Raw genomic sequence first — 16,270 nt, 5'->3', positions numbered from 1 at the left:
TCCTACTTGAGAAGAAGTAAATCTGTCTTGTGTGAGTACTGGTGTGCATTGGGCTACTGCCAGCTTGTTGTTTGGAATCTGAAACAATAAGTGGCTGTGGAACAAAGTGACCTTGGAATGTAGCTGCTGCCTGAGAGGGAACTGGATTGCCAGTTGCTAATTCAACAGTTGACGTCTAAAGGCACACATTGCTCCTTTAAAGAATTTCTGCTTTCATTCAGCTGTCAGCTTTCTGTGACTGGGTTTGCAGCCTCATACTCTCTTCTTTTTGTTTTGATAGACTCCTTCCCTCCCTACACTGAACTGCACTGTTGAAAATGCACACCCTTCAGTGACCTACTACTCCAGGCCACAAGTGACATCTTACAACTCCTACTACCACAGCACTCCTCACCTGCCTCCCTACTCTGCTTATGACTTTCAGGTGGGCAACATTACAGGATGTTTCCTTGTTTAGCAGCAAGGTTAAATCCAGGCAGTCTGCAGGACTCTGGGGGCTTGTCTTCCTGTCATTCACACAGTTTAATTTTCTTGTTCCTGCAGAAAATACCAAAACTTTCCTACTAGGCATTGGTCCTTGGCAGTGCTCTCTCTTACTAAGGCAGTGTTTTCCTGAAAGCTGTCCTTGAAGTGAAGGCAAGAGGGAGGACCTGCTGCCTGCCTGCCTCTCCATCACTTACTAGTAGAGATCATGTTAAAAATAGGCACTGCCTCAGGCACTGCAATGTTCTGAGGAGAGAGGCAAAGCTAGGTGTTCAGGTACTAGATTTTATTAGGCCAACTACTGTGTCTGAGAGAAATAGAAGAGCTTTTAGAAACAAGCTATTTGAGCTCCTGAAGACACATGATGCCTGAAAAGCTATTTTGTTGTGTTTATTTTCCACATGCTTCAGCTGGCCTAAGAGGGGTCCCTGCAAACATCCTCTTTGCATCCCTTCCTCTTTGAGCTATGGAGCTGTGCTGTTGGAAACGGAGATTTCATGATTTCATGTGAACCTTGTTGTCAGCATCAGCTTTCACTTGTTGAAGCAGATGAGGACATTTCCTCCTTTGCTCTTCTGGCAGGTGGATGTTACCACAGGACTGATGTTAATTAACACATCACACAACCACCAGGACTGGAGACTTTTTTTTTATTAACAAGAGTTTAAGATCTTGGTCATCAACAAAGAGGTGTGGTGTGCTCTGTGATAGCCACCACGTCCCTCATCTGAGCCATGCATTAGAGATAACATGAATCTAAACCTTCCTGGGTCTGCTGCTAGTGCCACTGGACAATGCTGTTGGCAGGGCTCCTAAACATAATTGAACACTTAAGTCAGAACTTCTGGGATATATTTGTGACTCATTTCTGAGATTAATGGAACCTGGGAGAATCACAGGTGTTGTAAAAGTTCCTGCAGTTACAAAATGCCAACCTCAGTGCATGCCAAACCAAGCTTTGCCACGAAGTCCTTTTCTCAGTTTCTCAGCAGTTCTAAGCACTGTCTGACCCAGAGCTTGCCAGTGTGGCAGCCCCAGTACCTGCAGAGAGCTCAGCATGGGTGATTTCCCTGCTGTGTAACTGCAAGCACTGCTGGGCTCTGCTAACACAGCTCAGCCAGACAGATCAAAGTGTCTGGGTCTCACTGCTGTGAGCACAGGTGTTGGCTTAGGAGGCAGCACAAAAGCTGGGCATAAATTCAACTCATCTAAATTTAATATAGCCAAGTCTCTCTTTAACATGAAATTCCAAGTCTGAGCCTTGCATAAGTTCCAGGGAATTTGGTGCCTGCATGGGAGAGCATTAGCTGAGCCTCTGACTGTGGAGACTCTCTTGCCTTGCACCCTACTCTACTCCAAGCAGTGACCATCCCACCCTGACCCCTCTCCCCTGACATCCTACAGCACGTGGAGCAAGCCCAGCCATGCCTCTCACATCCCTTCCAAAGGATGCACTCCCTCTGGTGCAAGAATGCTTCCCACTCATTCCACACATTTTTCACAGGAGAAAAACAACACACCAGAATTCCTAAGGAAGCCTGGGCCCTTGCAGAAACCTGGCTTTCACCCACAACTCTAAAATGGCAGACCCAGTTCTCTGGTTTTTGGAGCAGCTCATTCACTGTTGCTATTGGCTGGTGTGTGACACCCAAGATTTGAGAGGAGCTCATCAGTTTTCAGTTGTCCAGTCTTTGTGAAATGCAGCAGGCACACAGAAGTGATGAGAATTTTTAAAAAAATATCTTCAATTTTGGATCTAATGAGCCTCATTTTTCAAAACTGTTACTTACAGGCTGTGCATACTTTGACTGCAACAAGTTATCTGAAGTGTTATTTTTATGTACATGATTCACTGAGGTGAACATAGAAATGTTAATTTTGAGCTGTTTGGTAATGAAATACGCTTTGATAAAGTAATTTCCATTAGGAAATGGTTATATTACAGCCTTTGCTGTCTCCCTGCAGCACTCCAGCGTGTTTCCAGCCTCCACTCCTTCTGGCCTCTCCGATGACCCCCAGTCCCTGTCTCCATCTCCCAGCTATATGTGGGCCTCTAATGCACCACCTCGTTACTCACCACCCTACTTCCCACCTTTTGAAAAGCCACCACCTTACACGCCATAAAGAACGTGAGAAAGAAGAAAAAAATATTTGCCATCGAAATAAGTGTGAACATTTTGTATTTATATTTTACTGTGGGAAGGAGCAGGAGAATACAGAAGATAATTGCAAATAAAAATATTAGATTGGACTGTCCTTTTTTGCGAGACTTATTTCAGAAGTTTTAACAATGGCCTGTGACAAAGGGGACAGACTTCTGATGTTTTAATGAGTCACTGAGTAGCAGGTGACCTAAATTTCAGCCTCTTTGGTTCACGTAGTCCTTGATTTTTAATCAAGTGATCCAACACAGATGACAGATTCTGGTCTGCCTTACTCCATCTTGTGCCAAGCTGAAGTAAGCGTAGCCAAGATAAATAGTTGCTAGAGATTATCAATCTGTTTGAAGTGAGGGTGCTTGCACACAACACAACTCAACACTGGTTTTGTTTGGCCTTTGGGCTCCAGTTGCTGAGATTTTGACTGGGAGGGCACAGGACCTAGCTCACACCACCTGTTGGCCCAACACACTGGAAAAATTTGTGGGGGGAACATGACGGTGCCTCAAAATGTAACCCTGTTGAAAAGGATAACATCATAGGATAGCCTCATGCATGTGTAGCAAAACAATCAAAATATTGCTGTTTTGAGGGGAGGCAAGCTGGTTTTATTTCAGGTTGGTTCTTAAGATAAAAGATGAAATGGAGTTGTATTTCTCTGAATTCTGTGTAAGTAATGCTGAAGTCAAACAGTTTGGGTGGTTGCACTGCCTAAATTGTGCTTGTATTCCTATAAAAAACATCAGGAACCGTCTACAAGTTACCTTTTCTGTGGTTGGGAATTTCTTTTTAAGCTTGTACTTTTAACTTTTTTAATGGACTGAATCAGCACCCTGAATAAGCACTGGTTTAGTAGCTGTATTATGGGCTGCACATAAGGAATATCCACTACTAGTTCTCCAAGATGTAAGTCTCACAAGGATGAAATTCAACACCCTGTAATATAGGACAAAACTGAGGAATTTGCAATTACTGTTGTGACTTTCATTTAATCTTCAGCTGATGACTGTGCTGATTGATCTAGATTCCAGCAGATTTTGCATGCATCTTGCATAACAAAAGGTCAGCTTTGATATGTGACACACTGACCTCTAAAGTGTGGTTCTACTCCAGGAAGTGATTTCAGATGACAGTGTTTGGATCTGACCTGCTCAACCAGAGCGTTCTCAACTGCTTACTTCAGGGATGAAAACAACATTAACATTTTCCTCCTTATTTCTTAAAGATATAATTTCCTTAGCATTGTTTTTTTGACCCTAATCTTCAGTTGCCTTCCTTTACGTGCAACTGATGCAGACAAAAAGGTACCTAAAAGTTAAACCTGGCTTTCAGAATCAAAATGGAATACATGCTGATGGGTTGGGGGAAAATCCAGTTGGATTTTAAACTGTGGCACCTACTTTTAATCTATAAAATAAATTAAAATGCTGTCAACATGGAAAACAAACACTGAAGTCTCTGATCTCACTTTTCAAAGTACACCCACACTTTATAATGCTGTTTTTAATCCTATGCATTTGCAAAGCCTTTAGGCTAGACTATGTATTAACTTTATCATTTCCACTGTCAAGTACTAATCAGTGTATTAGTTCATTAAAGGATGACACTTTATCCAGAAGCAAGCATGACTTTTCTCCAGTAAGAAGAGAAAATAAACAACTGGAGAAAGGAATGCAGCTTACAGGATTTAAAGCAGTAGTGTATGTAGAACATATCCTGGTGGCATTTTGTTTTACTATAGAATGTTGAAGTGCAGCTCCCATAAATTTGCCTAGTGGAAATAAATTTATATACTGGGGCATCCTCCATTTTATATTACATTTTATTGAATTAAAGAGATATAAAGAATCTCTTGATAAAGAGATCATGGGCAAATTCAAAACAGATGGTACTTCTCTTGATAAAACTCCCCACAAAACTAGAATCAGAAGGGCACATTAATTTAGTATCAGAAAGCATTTTATTGCTTTATCTTTGAAATAAAAGCTAAGAGTCCTGTCCCACTTCTGACAAACACTGTACCATTTGTGCCTGTCAACTAAATAGGGCTAGAAGGACTAGGGGACACCACGGGACAGGACTGAACATCCTGAAGAGAACATAACTCAGTGACAAAGAAACAATTATGAGATGAATTGTGTCATTGGTTTTGAGTTGAAAAATACTAACCTTAGGAAATTATCCAAATTCTCATTTTTTTCTAAGGAATATTTTAGCAAAAATTACATTGCTGCTTTAAATTCACTATAAAAGGACAAGTACATTTTCACATTTAGAAACTTACTGGTGGTATTTTCTGTTGAATTACCTGTTTCATTCTGCTTGAGTAAGACAAAGCATTTAATGTAACTGCAACATTCTGCACTGTATTTGTCATTTCTTATGAGAATGTCAAGTTTGTGACTCATATGTACCCTTTTATTACTTTGCCAAAGTTAAATAAAATTGTGTGACTTTTGTAAACATTTACCAATTCTATTTTACATTTTAGCAACCTTCCTCTTTTACAAGCATCTTTAAGGTTATTTTTTAAAAGTGAGTAAAATATACATTTAAAAAATCAAAGCAAAAAAAAAAACCCAACAAATAAAAAAAACCCCATCTCTGTTAACTATATTTGAGACATATTTCTACCAGGATTAGCCAAAAACTCCTTCAGTTCTGTTTTTGAAGGTGCTCATGCCCCTGCACTTGATAATTCTGCAGTTTTACCATAACACGGTGCCCTGACCTCAAGCCCTGTAAAGTTATTGCTGCTGGTTTTTCACCTAACACACATCTGAATAATCCAGCCAGTGGAGTCTAGGTGTCTCCTTTGCTTACTTTGGGCATATTCTGTCCTGATGATGTCAGCTGCTCCTTGATGTCAGCAGAGCAAGGCACAAGCCCTATGCCAAGGAGATAAAGGCATCTAAAACATAATTTGGTATGCTTATTAAATTGCATTCCTTATATGCAATAAGAATTCTACACAAAGTAAGCAACTATTTCCTGTTGTCCCCAGGTCACCAAGAACGGAATTCTTACAAATGAAAAGCAGTCAGCAGCTGGTAAGAAGAGCCCAAACCACGCGTGAGCTGAAAGCACTGCCCTGGTCACTGGTTTTTTACTGTTTTTTACTGGTGTTTTACTGGTCACTAGGTGGGGGCTTTGTTGACTTTGAGCTCATTTGCTATGCCAGCAGTTGGTCAGACTGTTCCAGTCTCAGGACAGCTCTGCCTGTCCTGGGAGTTCCCATCCACCCCATCTATAGCAGCATTCAGCTCACAGCACACTGGGGTTGTTGAGTTAATCTGCTTTCTTGGAAAGTGTTCAACAAATCCAATTAAACAGCATCAACACAAACAAACAAAACTAAGGCCCAAATAAAAACACCTCTCCCTGTTCCCTCTCCAGTGGGTTCCCTGCTATTCCCAAAGACATGGAAAAGGAAGCTACAAAAATGTTAGACTATAGAAACTGAGTTGCCATCAAAAAGAAACATACTACACTCACCTTGAGAATTAAACTTTTTTATTTTTGCCATAGAAAGCTCTAAAAACTAATACCATGTGTTGATTAATGAAAAGTAGAACACAACTTTAAAAAGTATGTTAAGGAAAGACTGTACAACTATATACATCACAGACTGGGGAAAACCAAGGAATGTTTCACACAGAACATTTCCTAGGCAATAGCTGTAGATCTCAGAATTCAATGTATATAGTTGTCAGCTTCTGCACCTTTTTGTAAGCTGCATGCCTTAACAGAACAAAATAAATAAGCAGCAGATGTTATTCAATATTTATTTAGTTCACATAGTGGAATGTTATGGTATGTATCCCCAAAGAAACCAGACAGTGAGGATGCAGCCACCATTACCATATTCTGCAGCAGATCTGTTCATGGTTTTATATGCATAATAAATGACTGTGAGGTTTGCTACCTTAGTCTGTTGAAATTTTTCATTTCTATATAAATGTTTTGTCAGATTCAACCTTTTCCTTCCATTATCCCAAAGCCAATTTCTTAATATTTACATAAGTTTTTTCATTAAGTTAAACTGGAAGTTAAATGCTTACAAAACAAACAAAAACACAAATATAAGTGCAATAGCCAGAAATCTAAATATAACAGCTTACTCATGGCCCCATAAAAAGTTTTCAAATAATGGATTTAACATGTTTCCAAACCAATAAATACTGGAAGTGAAATTAAAAAAATGCTTTACATACCTCTGGACTTTGGATATCAAAATCACTTCCAAGGAAAACTGAAGACCCTGAGACACATGCAAGCACGAGTCTTCTAGCAAAAATAGTTACAAAGCCCTAATTTTCCAGTTTTCCTCCAAAAAGAGACCTTTACTAGGCACAGTTTAATTTAAGGTTTTAAATATATCAGCAGCAAATAGTGATAGCCATTATGTTTAATTTTGCATTTTGTAATGTATGCTTAATTCCTGATCCCAACACAGGCCATTTACTTAAGAGTTGGGCTCGATGATCCTTGTGGGTCCCTTCCAACTCAAAACTATTCTGTGATTAAACATGTGTCATGTCAATAACAAAAATAACATTTCATTTGTCTCGTCACAAAGTTCAGGAAGTCGCACTGCAGCACCAGCCAGCTGTGCCAACACAGGCAATCCACACTCATGTCCCATGAGGACGACGTGTGACTGCAGAAATGCCACCTCAGTTACATCCCACACTTAAAGCATGACCCAATGTATTCAAAGAGGTCTGCAATATGACCTGGAAATAATCAGGTATATCATGTTCTTGGCTGACAAAGGAAAAGTGCTGAGCATTACATGCACCACATAAACAAATCCTCCTCCCATTACCGCTCATGTGGATTTCTGGTATCGTTTTTGTAGCTCAATTTATATTTGAACCATTTACCATTTAAGTGCCTTTCTGTGAAGAGTGCTGTATATCTAAAACCTTTAACTTTGAGAGTCATAAAATCAAGACACTAACTTAAAACATGAAAAAGAAAAGAGGAACCTGTAAATGCAATTTAAGCAAGTAAAGGTTTCCATAACTAGTACTATGCACAACAGTCTTTCCCAGTCACCTCTAGAACTTGAGGAGTTTTCATATTACCATTCACAAAAATTCAACAAGTCACTAACTCTGAAATGCTAAACTAGGACTCCAGTAAACAGCTGTTTTTCTCTACCATCTCCTGATCAAGCTGGACATCTAATTCATCTTTTAACTGTTAAAACAGGCACCAATTGCAAGGAGAGTAAAATGGCAACATAATAAACCCAAACCTGGAAACAGCTGACAACTAGACAACTGCAGAGAAATTATACTTAAGGTCATGGTGAATAAAGGGTATTTTCTGGTTGTTGGTTTAGTCCTCATCCTCCAAAATGTATAAATGGGGCCAAGTATGGGGGGAAACCCAAATCCCTGTTACACTTGAAGATCTAGCCAAACAGGCATACAAGATCTTCAGCAGTCTCAGTACTAAACCAATACAGCACTTACATGAATTCATAGTTTTGAGAAGCCTTCAGCTAAAAACAAATAATATTTTCATAATTTCAAAATTCTGGACAGAAGTCCTTCTTCTTGAAGTGGAAAAAAAAAGGAACAGCACTTTATATCAAACTAATTACTGGCATTTTTTCCAGCAGTAAGAAAACGCAACAATATTTCTCAAGCTGTAAGAAGGTAAAATTATCCCCTTCCTAAGTGTTCTACGTTTCTTCACTATTCAGCTTTGTAGGGTTTGGTTTTTTCACATTGCAAAAAGAGTAAAATACCAAGGTCCAGGACACTGAATACTTAGCTCACCATACTGCCAAGTGTAAGTAAAGTTTGTTCAAGTTAGCCCTAACTGAGTATTGCTTGTTGACAAGACTTTTTGCATGGAAACAGATGATTCATAGTATTTATAGAAGCAGAATTAGGATGGTAGCTCAAAAACAGAGTACTCCAGTGTAGTAGGGGATCATGTATTCTGGCCCCTTGTTCACAAATGTGAGTTGTGGGATTATTTTTTTTTTTTAATGGTTCCATGACCAAGAGACTATGATGAAAAAATCTTACTCTTTTCTTGGTTAACATCTAAACAGAATTCAGCATTAAAGTGCTAACATGAAAGAAAGGGTTTACATGGTAAGTATGGGTACAGGAAATACCTCAATTAGTTTAGAAATATTTCTAGCTCTTTAGAATAAATTGTACATCTTCAAGTCACAAATCCTCATGTTTTAATCAAATTTAACATATCAGAAACTTCTGGTAGTGCCTTAGAATGTCTTACTCTCTATTCAAGAAAATTTTCTGATTAATTGCTTCCACAAATCACTGCAGTTAACACGGTCCATCTAAGTGTTACCATTTGGTTACTTGGTAGAACAAGTTAACTTCTTTTGACTTTAACCTGTGATTTTACATCAATTTTAACAGTTCAGTTGAAACAGTTGCAATGCTCCTGCACTGAACCCTTTTTCCAGCATTCCAAACGTTTCAGTAAGATTCTGGTATCACAAACTCAAATTCAGTACTTCCCTCTGACGGGTTTTGTTTAAAAATTGTTTCATTTCCCTGCGGAACGAAAATGTCATCCCAGGTGATTTGTTTGGCTGGAGAGTTGGATGTTGTTCCTTCAGTGCCATCCTTCCCTGAGCCAACACGATAGACAACTCCCCCCTCGTTTATCCCCGGGACACTGCTGGGGCGGTCACTAATGTAGGCGTACTGTCTGATCTGCAGGGACCTGCAGGGGTGCAGCCGGTACAGCTTGGTGTCTCCGGAAGGGTCTTGGCTGTGCACTGATCTTATGTGGGAGATGGTGATCTGGTAGTTGATGAAAGATTTGCCGCACGTCAAGCACTGGTACCTTCGCTCCCCGGTGTGGTGGAGTTCATGCTTGGTACGATATTCTGCAAGAGCAAAGACTTTGTCACAGTAGCGACACGGGTACTTCTTCTCCCAGGAGTGGACATTGAAATGTCTCCGCAAGCTCGTCAGACACGCGTACGACCTCTTGCACACGATACAAATGTAGTAGACTCTGCCATCCACTATGAGCTCGTAGTGGTCATCGTGCTTTACTTTCATGCGTTTCCCCTTTGGAGATTCATCACCAGACTTTTTGGGTGTGTCATCAGGCTTGGCTTCCCCTTCCTCAGAGTCACCCTTCACAGGGATGACTATGTCATAGGTATCCTCACCAATATTTGCATAAACCTTACAGCCTGTGGATAAACCTCCTATTTCAGTTGCTGTATCTAGTGTTATGATTTTCTGCCCATCTGCCACATTCTTTGATGTTAGACTCGAACTCAATTCCTTGTTGTTTCCAGAAAGGACATCTGAGATTTTAATTTTAAATTCTCCAGCTTTAGCAGATGGCTCTTGTGAAAATGTAGCAACCTGTTTTTTCTGTACACCTGATCCTTCAGTGCTCCCTGCCTTAGGAACAGAAGATTGCTGAACCAAAGAGCTGCTGCTGACCGAACCAGGACTAGAGGAGCTAATGATATCGACATCATCTTCAACAACCTCTTCATCATCAACAGCAGTTGCTTCCACTTCAGTTACAGAGCCGTTATTGGATGGCTGCTGGTTCTCCTCAAGTAAATTAATTGTAGGAGTCACGTGTGCTTGATGCAAGGAGCTGGCACCAAGCGATGAGTTAAGCAGAGGCTTGTTTAGCACAATGATATTAGGAGTAAAATGCTGCGGCGTTGCCGAGACGAATGATTCAGCACCTGACTGTGTTTGGCTTGGGCTTAGCTGAGTGGCAGACAAAGTGAGGTTCTGAGCTGCTGTGGTGTTTGTCAAATGGGGAGAGCCACCACTGCCACAGGATTTTTGGTCAGAAGCTCCAGCTGGACTTGAACAAGGCTGGTTCTGGCTTGCAGTATTTTTGTCTTTAGTACATTCTTTTGGAGGTACAATCTCAGAACAAAAAATTACATCATCATCCTCATCATCCGAATCGCTCACTGTGATTTTTGTAGTCTCATATTCTATGCCATGTAAGGAGAATGACTGTGTTATAACTGGCATCCCATCTGCTGCCTCTTGACCCTCTGGCCTGATTACAGTTACCTGTGTTTCAGCATCTCTTTGATTTGGACTAGAAGCTGAAGTTCCTGAAGCACTGTCTTTGACCTCGCTTGGCACATTTTTGCCTTCGGCCGGAGATATGGCCAGATCAGCTATGAATTTAACACCCAGCTCCTGCCCCGATTTAATCAGTTCATCAAGTAAATCAGATCGGACACTGATTATTTTGGAACTATAAATATAATTAAGAATTTCTGCAAAAATTTCTGCTCTTACAAAGCTCAGTTCAACCACTTGACCAGCCACTGAGAAAAGCTGGTGAAAATATGTGCTTGAGGCTGAAAGGATGTTTCTGTGAGCTCGAAATTTCCGGTCCTCCACAATGACTGTAACATCACAAAAAAGTCCATGGCCACGTTGCTCATTCAAAGACTGAAGGAGCACACTAGAATATTGTGTGTCTGTGGCAGAAATAAGTTTTTTCCCCTCCATTCCTACAAAGGGAAAGCAAAAGATATCAAATTAGTAAAAATGCAGATATAAAGTTTCAACAGCATGGCAACATTCACATATTTACTGTCTACTCCTTCTTTAGGAAAAAACAAATCTGAGATACTGTTCAGAAGATTATGCGCTCCTGCAGTCTGCAAATTTGTTTCTTATTGTTGTTTGTCCTTTCCTCTTCTCCACAAGGTTAAGTGGAATTCTGAATATATCCTCTGTTCTTACAAGGTACTTACAAGGTGAGGAAAACAGAAACAGCACCTCATCTTAAGCAACAGCAAGTAAGGTTAATTATAAAACCAAGAAAATTGAAGTTTTGGGTCCCAAAACCAGGTTTAAACATTATTAGTAATTTCTTTTTAACTGTGAAATATTTCATAGATTGTTCTGAGAAAGCCCAATAGCATGAAGTTATTTATGGCCAGACACCAGAATCTGTGTGTCGACACATTACCAATCAACTGAGTTAATGAAAACGCTATGGATAGTGCACTTACTTCCCCAGAAAAATAAACTTTTTTAAACCCCATGTCATATATTTGCAAGGCTTTGTATTTCAAACCGAGACTCGGAAGCAGCACCGTAGAAAAACAGATCTGCTAAGATCTATCTGTCAGCACTGCCCATTCAAAGCCCCCCAGTAAGCGGCAAAAAGCAACACCCAAATACAGAACAGCGAGTCGCGGGCTCTACTTTTACCCGCAGAACTTTTATTTCCGCAGGCCGGGCCGTGTCGGATGAGACGCCGAGGCCGGAGTCCCGCGGCCGCCGCGCCAGCCCGGGGAGCGCGTCCTGGCCGACTCCCCCCGCGACCCCGGGGCCCGGCCGTGAGAACCGCGCTCCGAGAGGGGCCGCCGCCGAGGCGGCGGCGGCCGGAGGCCGAGCGGGAGCGGCGGCGTTGACAGCAGTGGGCCCGGGGAGCGGCCTCGCAGCACCAGGCCCGGGTTGACGGGCGGCCCCTCCGCCGCTCCCCGCTGGCTGAGCCGTGCTGAGCCCCCAGCCGGGCGAGAGGGGCAGCCGAGCCCGCCGAGCCCGCCTTCCCCGCGTTACCTGCGCCGCGCTCCGGCCGCGGCCCCGCCGCCGCCCGCACCGCCGGACCCGCCGCACCGCCGCCGGGGGGCGCTGCCGGTGCTGCCCTCGGCTCTGACCCGAGCGGCCTCGGGAACCTTCGGGCCGGGGCGGGGCCGGGCCGCGCTCCCGCCGCTCCCGCCCGGGCCCGGCCCGCCCCGCGCTCTCCGCCGCCGGCAGCCCCGAGGCCGCGGGGCTCGGCGCGTCGGGGGCTCCGGACGCTGCCTGGGACACACTGCCCGCGTCACCGCCCCCCGCGGACCCCGAGGTGCCGAGTGTGTGGCCCCGACCGTGCTTCGGCGCAGGCCGCGGGACGCTCGGGTCCCGCACACGGGCCTTGCTGCGGCCTTGGCAATTCCCGCCCGGCTCCCGGCTCCCCCGCGCTCCGTGTCCCGGGCGGAGGCGGCAGTAAACCCCGACACCTGCCTTACGGCTGACCGTGTGGATAAGGCCCTGGAGACGCTACTTCCCGCTGAGTGTCATTTCCTTCCCGGGGACATTGCCGCTGCTCTGCCAACGCTGACGCAGCCGGCACCTCCGCCCAGCACCGAGGGGAGCTCAGACCCACACCTGAGCACCCTTGCTCCTGCTGCGGGAGCATTGATTTGGAATTCTTTGCGCCACAGGGACACGTGTTAGACTCAGCCAGCAGCTGTACAGACGTACGGCTTTGGCACAAAGTGCCTTTGACCAAATGCGACTCTCGGCACATTCGACATGTGGCCACTGAAGTGACACATCCACAGGACGGCCTCTGGGAAACTGTTGCTGTTCACGAATGCCCGCAGAACACCGAGATCATAAAAGATATTTTTCATCTGTGGTTACTGATCTGTTCCCTTTTTTTCCCCCCTCCATGCATTCTGTGGACTTGAACCGCAGGGGTTCCTGATTTTTCTTAAGATTCAAAAACTTTGACAAGAACAAATGTCCTGTCAAGTTTGATGAAAAATGTAACAGGCCACAGTCACTGGCAGACATGACTGCAATCCTTCACCTCATAAATCAGCAATTAAATGATCCTGTCCAGGTTTATGAGCAAGAAATAAATCATAATCTTTCTTCTAGCAAGAATAATCTTTCTTCCAGCAAGAAAATCACCTGCCAGGCTCCCTGTATTTGTATAGTTAGTAACACAAGTGCCATTCTGAAGTGAGCCTTCAGATTTTAGAGTTACAAAACCAGTTGCTGTTTATTTATAGGTTTTACCAGAGAGTCAATTGAATAAGGATAAATAATAGAAAACATTCATCAGGGAAAACAATAACTTTTCTTCCTTATATGACCCTTCAATTCTTTCCTTCTTTGACACAGGTTCTTCGTAATTTTTAACCATGAAGCTATATTAAATGAAAATAATACTATAATTGTTTTAATACGTAATCCAGTGCTTTTTTTTTTTCCCTCCAAAAATGTGTGATGGCCCAAATTAAACAATTTCTTAGCCTTTCATCCTCCAGCTTTAAGGACTCCTATTCTCACTGCCTTGTCCAGTACTAAATAACTAATGGAAAATTTACAGCTACAGATGAGCACTTGGAAGGATCCCTGCTCCTGAGGCATCGCCAGATCTCAAAAATCAGGTTTAAACCACTTATTCTTAGCTACAGAAATGCTGCCTGATTTAAAAGCTGCTGGGAGAGCTGCACCATCTCCTTGACTTTCACCTTTCTCACAGCAGCCTTCCTCTATGGCAAGTCGTTCTGTCAGGTATAAAATCTGAACCCCACTGTCCCACTGCTGCAGTCAGGACAGAGTTAGTGCTCTCCACAGCTCAGCCAATTTGGCTGCAGCTGACACCATCTTGCTGCACCTAAAAGCTGGATTTCAATGTGCATTTTTTTTTTGTCAGCCTGCATCTCCTATTTTAAGGGTTGTTCTTTCCACTTTTATGTTTAGCTAAGCCTAGAAAGTGTTTGGTGATTCAAGTCACATAAAACCTTACAATATAAATAACAATATAAAAGAACCATTTTATCCAAGATAAGAAACATCCAGGATATAGAACTGCATGTGGTTGCCTTGGAACTGAAAAAATATGTAAGAGACCCAATAGCAACTTTTAATGTGTAGAAGTGATCAAAAAAACTTTGGGATGGAGGCTCTGAAAATATGAAGTACAAATTTAAAGAAATTTATGTGCAGGCTTTTGCAAGAAGACAAAACAGTATGCAATTCAGTAGCGAGTTTTCAATTAAGCAATTTGAGAAGCTCTTTTGTTTTTAAAAAATCCACTTTGTGATAATAGAAAATTCTTTTAAAGAGCTAACAAATTTGAGAGACAAAGTAACGTTCTCCATCATGAAAACATGTATTTTACATTAAAGTAAATGAAATTTTATAAGCAGAACAGTTAAGGGTTTTCAATAAAAATTGAAATTCAATAGTTATACTACCTAAACCTACCTTTAAGGACAGAAATATTCTTCCACTGTGGGAATTTCAAATAAAACATCACTGCTTCTGAAAGACTCTAAAATACAAAATTCCACTGTTCGTGCCTTGAAGAAATCTCTGAGAGTATTTCTCCTGCCAATCCCATTAGCTAAAGCCTCATATATCTGAATTAAGAGTCCAGTGATCTTTTTATTGACATTAGTAGTAGTTGTAGATGCTGTTATGCATCTACATGATAGATGCACAAGTTACATCTATCTTGTAGATACAAGTTACAAGTTGATGACACAAGTTACAAGGTCATGACATTGTAACTTGTGTACAAAAGCGCTTCAAGTCACCTAATGATATTAGGTAACACAGGTGCAGAGTGCTCCTGAGGCAGATGTTTTAGTCACCATTTAGTCAGATCTAAAATTATCCAAAATTAGTTTGCCAAAATAATCAAAAGAATGGAGTAACTGGGCTGTCCTCACACAGACACAGGCGACAGTAACACCACACACATGGGCAATCTCTGGTAAATCTTTTCCCTCCCTCTTCTGCACATGGTTTCTTGCACCCAAATAAATACACAATTTAAATAGGCTTCCTCCGTCTTACAGATTTTTTTATGCTGCTTATGGTAGGTTTGGGAGCTAAAATACTGCATCATTTGTGAAAAAGAGACTGGCATAACCTGACATAATTTCTAGACAGCATAAACCAGCATGGGCTTCCCAGGGTGGAGCAGCTGTCCAAAATGCCCCGTTTACACAGAGCTGGCCAGACCCAGCGATATTACACTGCACTTTCCAGAGCTGAGCAGAAACTCGGGGTTTATTTAAGAGAGCTCCGTGGCAACGTGGTGAAACCTGAGGGGGAAGGGCGCTCACAGAGGAGTGGATGTCTCATCTGAATACATAATTTGTATAATTTTTATAGGTAAAGCTTAAGGTTGGAAAAGACTTAAGATCGTCAACTCCAGCCGTGAACCCAGTGCCAGCACCATATTCACCATTAAACCTTGTCCTTAAGTGCCATCTCCACACGGTTTTTAGCATTTCCGGGGATGGCGACTCCGCCACTTCGCTGGGTAGTCTATTCCTGTGCTTGATAACCTTTCCCATGAAAAAAATTTCCTAATACCCAATCTAAACCTCCCCTGACGCAACGTGGGGCCATGTCCTCTCGTCCTGTCAGTTTTAGCCCTGAGACGCTGCACCGGAGCGGCGGCCAGCGCCGTGTCAGGCCGCGCTGGGAGGCGCCGGGCGGCCGAACATCCGAGACCGGGCCTTGCCCGGGCCGGGCCGTGTCAGGCGGCGCCGGGCCCGGCCAGGAAGGGGGAACCCCGCCGGGGCACGCTGAGCTGTCCGCGGGGCAGTGCTGCTCCCGGGCCGCCCTGGACAGCTCCCGGGGCCGCGGCCCCGCGCCGGTGCCCGCGGAGCGGGGCGGAGCCGGGCCCGCGCCGCCACCGCCCCCCGCCCGCCGCTCGCGCCCCGCCGGCGCCTCACCTTCCGCCGCCGCCGTGCGCGCGTCCATCGCTGCCGGGCGGCCGCCGCGGGGCACAAAAGGAGCCGCCGCCGCCGCCACCGCCGCCGCGTTGCCGGCCGGGCGGGTGGGGCGGTGACCCCGCGGGCGGGGCCGCCCCGCTCCCGCCCC

At 43.6% G+C, this 16,270-nt stretch overlaps 2 protein-coding genes and 1 long non-coding RNA gene across 4 annotated transcripts in view; 1 reads left to right on the top strand and 2 right to left on the bottom strand.

The window, feature by feature from the left end:
• The window catches only part of LOC137482509 (uncharacterized), a 1,410-nt gene extending 1,125 nt beyond the window's left edge, over positions 1-285 (bottom strand). The window contains exon 1 of the long non-coding RNA XR_011004106.1: positions 7-285. This is a non-coding gene — a long non-coding RNA (uncharacterized lncRNA). The remainder of the gene's footprint in view (positions 1-6) is intronic.
• Positions 1-5,105, top strand: part of TMEM255A (transmembrane protein 255A) — a 25,783-nt gene extending 20,678 nt beyond the window's left edge. For both annotated transcript variants that reach the window (XM_068204851.1, XM_068204850.1), the window contains exons 8-9: positions 281-424; positions 2,449-5,105. In XM_068204851.1, coding sequence (XP_068060952.1) covers positions 281-424; positions 2,449-2,607 — 303 coding nt within the window. In that variant the 3' untranslated portion in view covers positions 2,608-5,105. The remainder of the gene's footprint in view (positions 1-280; positions 425-2,448) is intronic.
• On the bottom strand, positions 3,402-16,270 carry ZBTB33 (zinc finger and BTB domain containing 33). The gene is made up of 2 exons (XM_068204847.1): positions 16,123-16,270; positions 3,402-11,154 (listed from the first exon to the last, which is right to left on the bottom strand). The coding sequence occupies exons 1-2, from the start codon at positions 16,148-16,150 to the stop codon at positions 9,113-9,115; spliced, it is 2,070 nt and encodes a 689-aa protein (XP_068060948.1). The 5' UTR covers positions 16,151-16,270; the 3' UTR covers positions 3,402-9,112.

The sequence above is a fragment of the Anomalospiza imberbis genome, chromosome 14 (assembly GCF_031753505.1).
Source record: "Anomalospiza imberbis isolate Cuckoo-Finch-1a 21T00152 chromosome 14, ASM3175350v1, whole genome shotgun sequence".
In the NCBI taxonomy this organism is placed as follows: domain Eukaryota; kingdom Metazoa; phylum Chordata; class Aves; order Passeriformes; family Viduidae; genus Anomalospiza; species Anomalospiza imberbis.
Note: the sequence above shows the minus strand (reverse complement) of the source record. Positions and strands in the feature narration are given on the sequence as shown.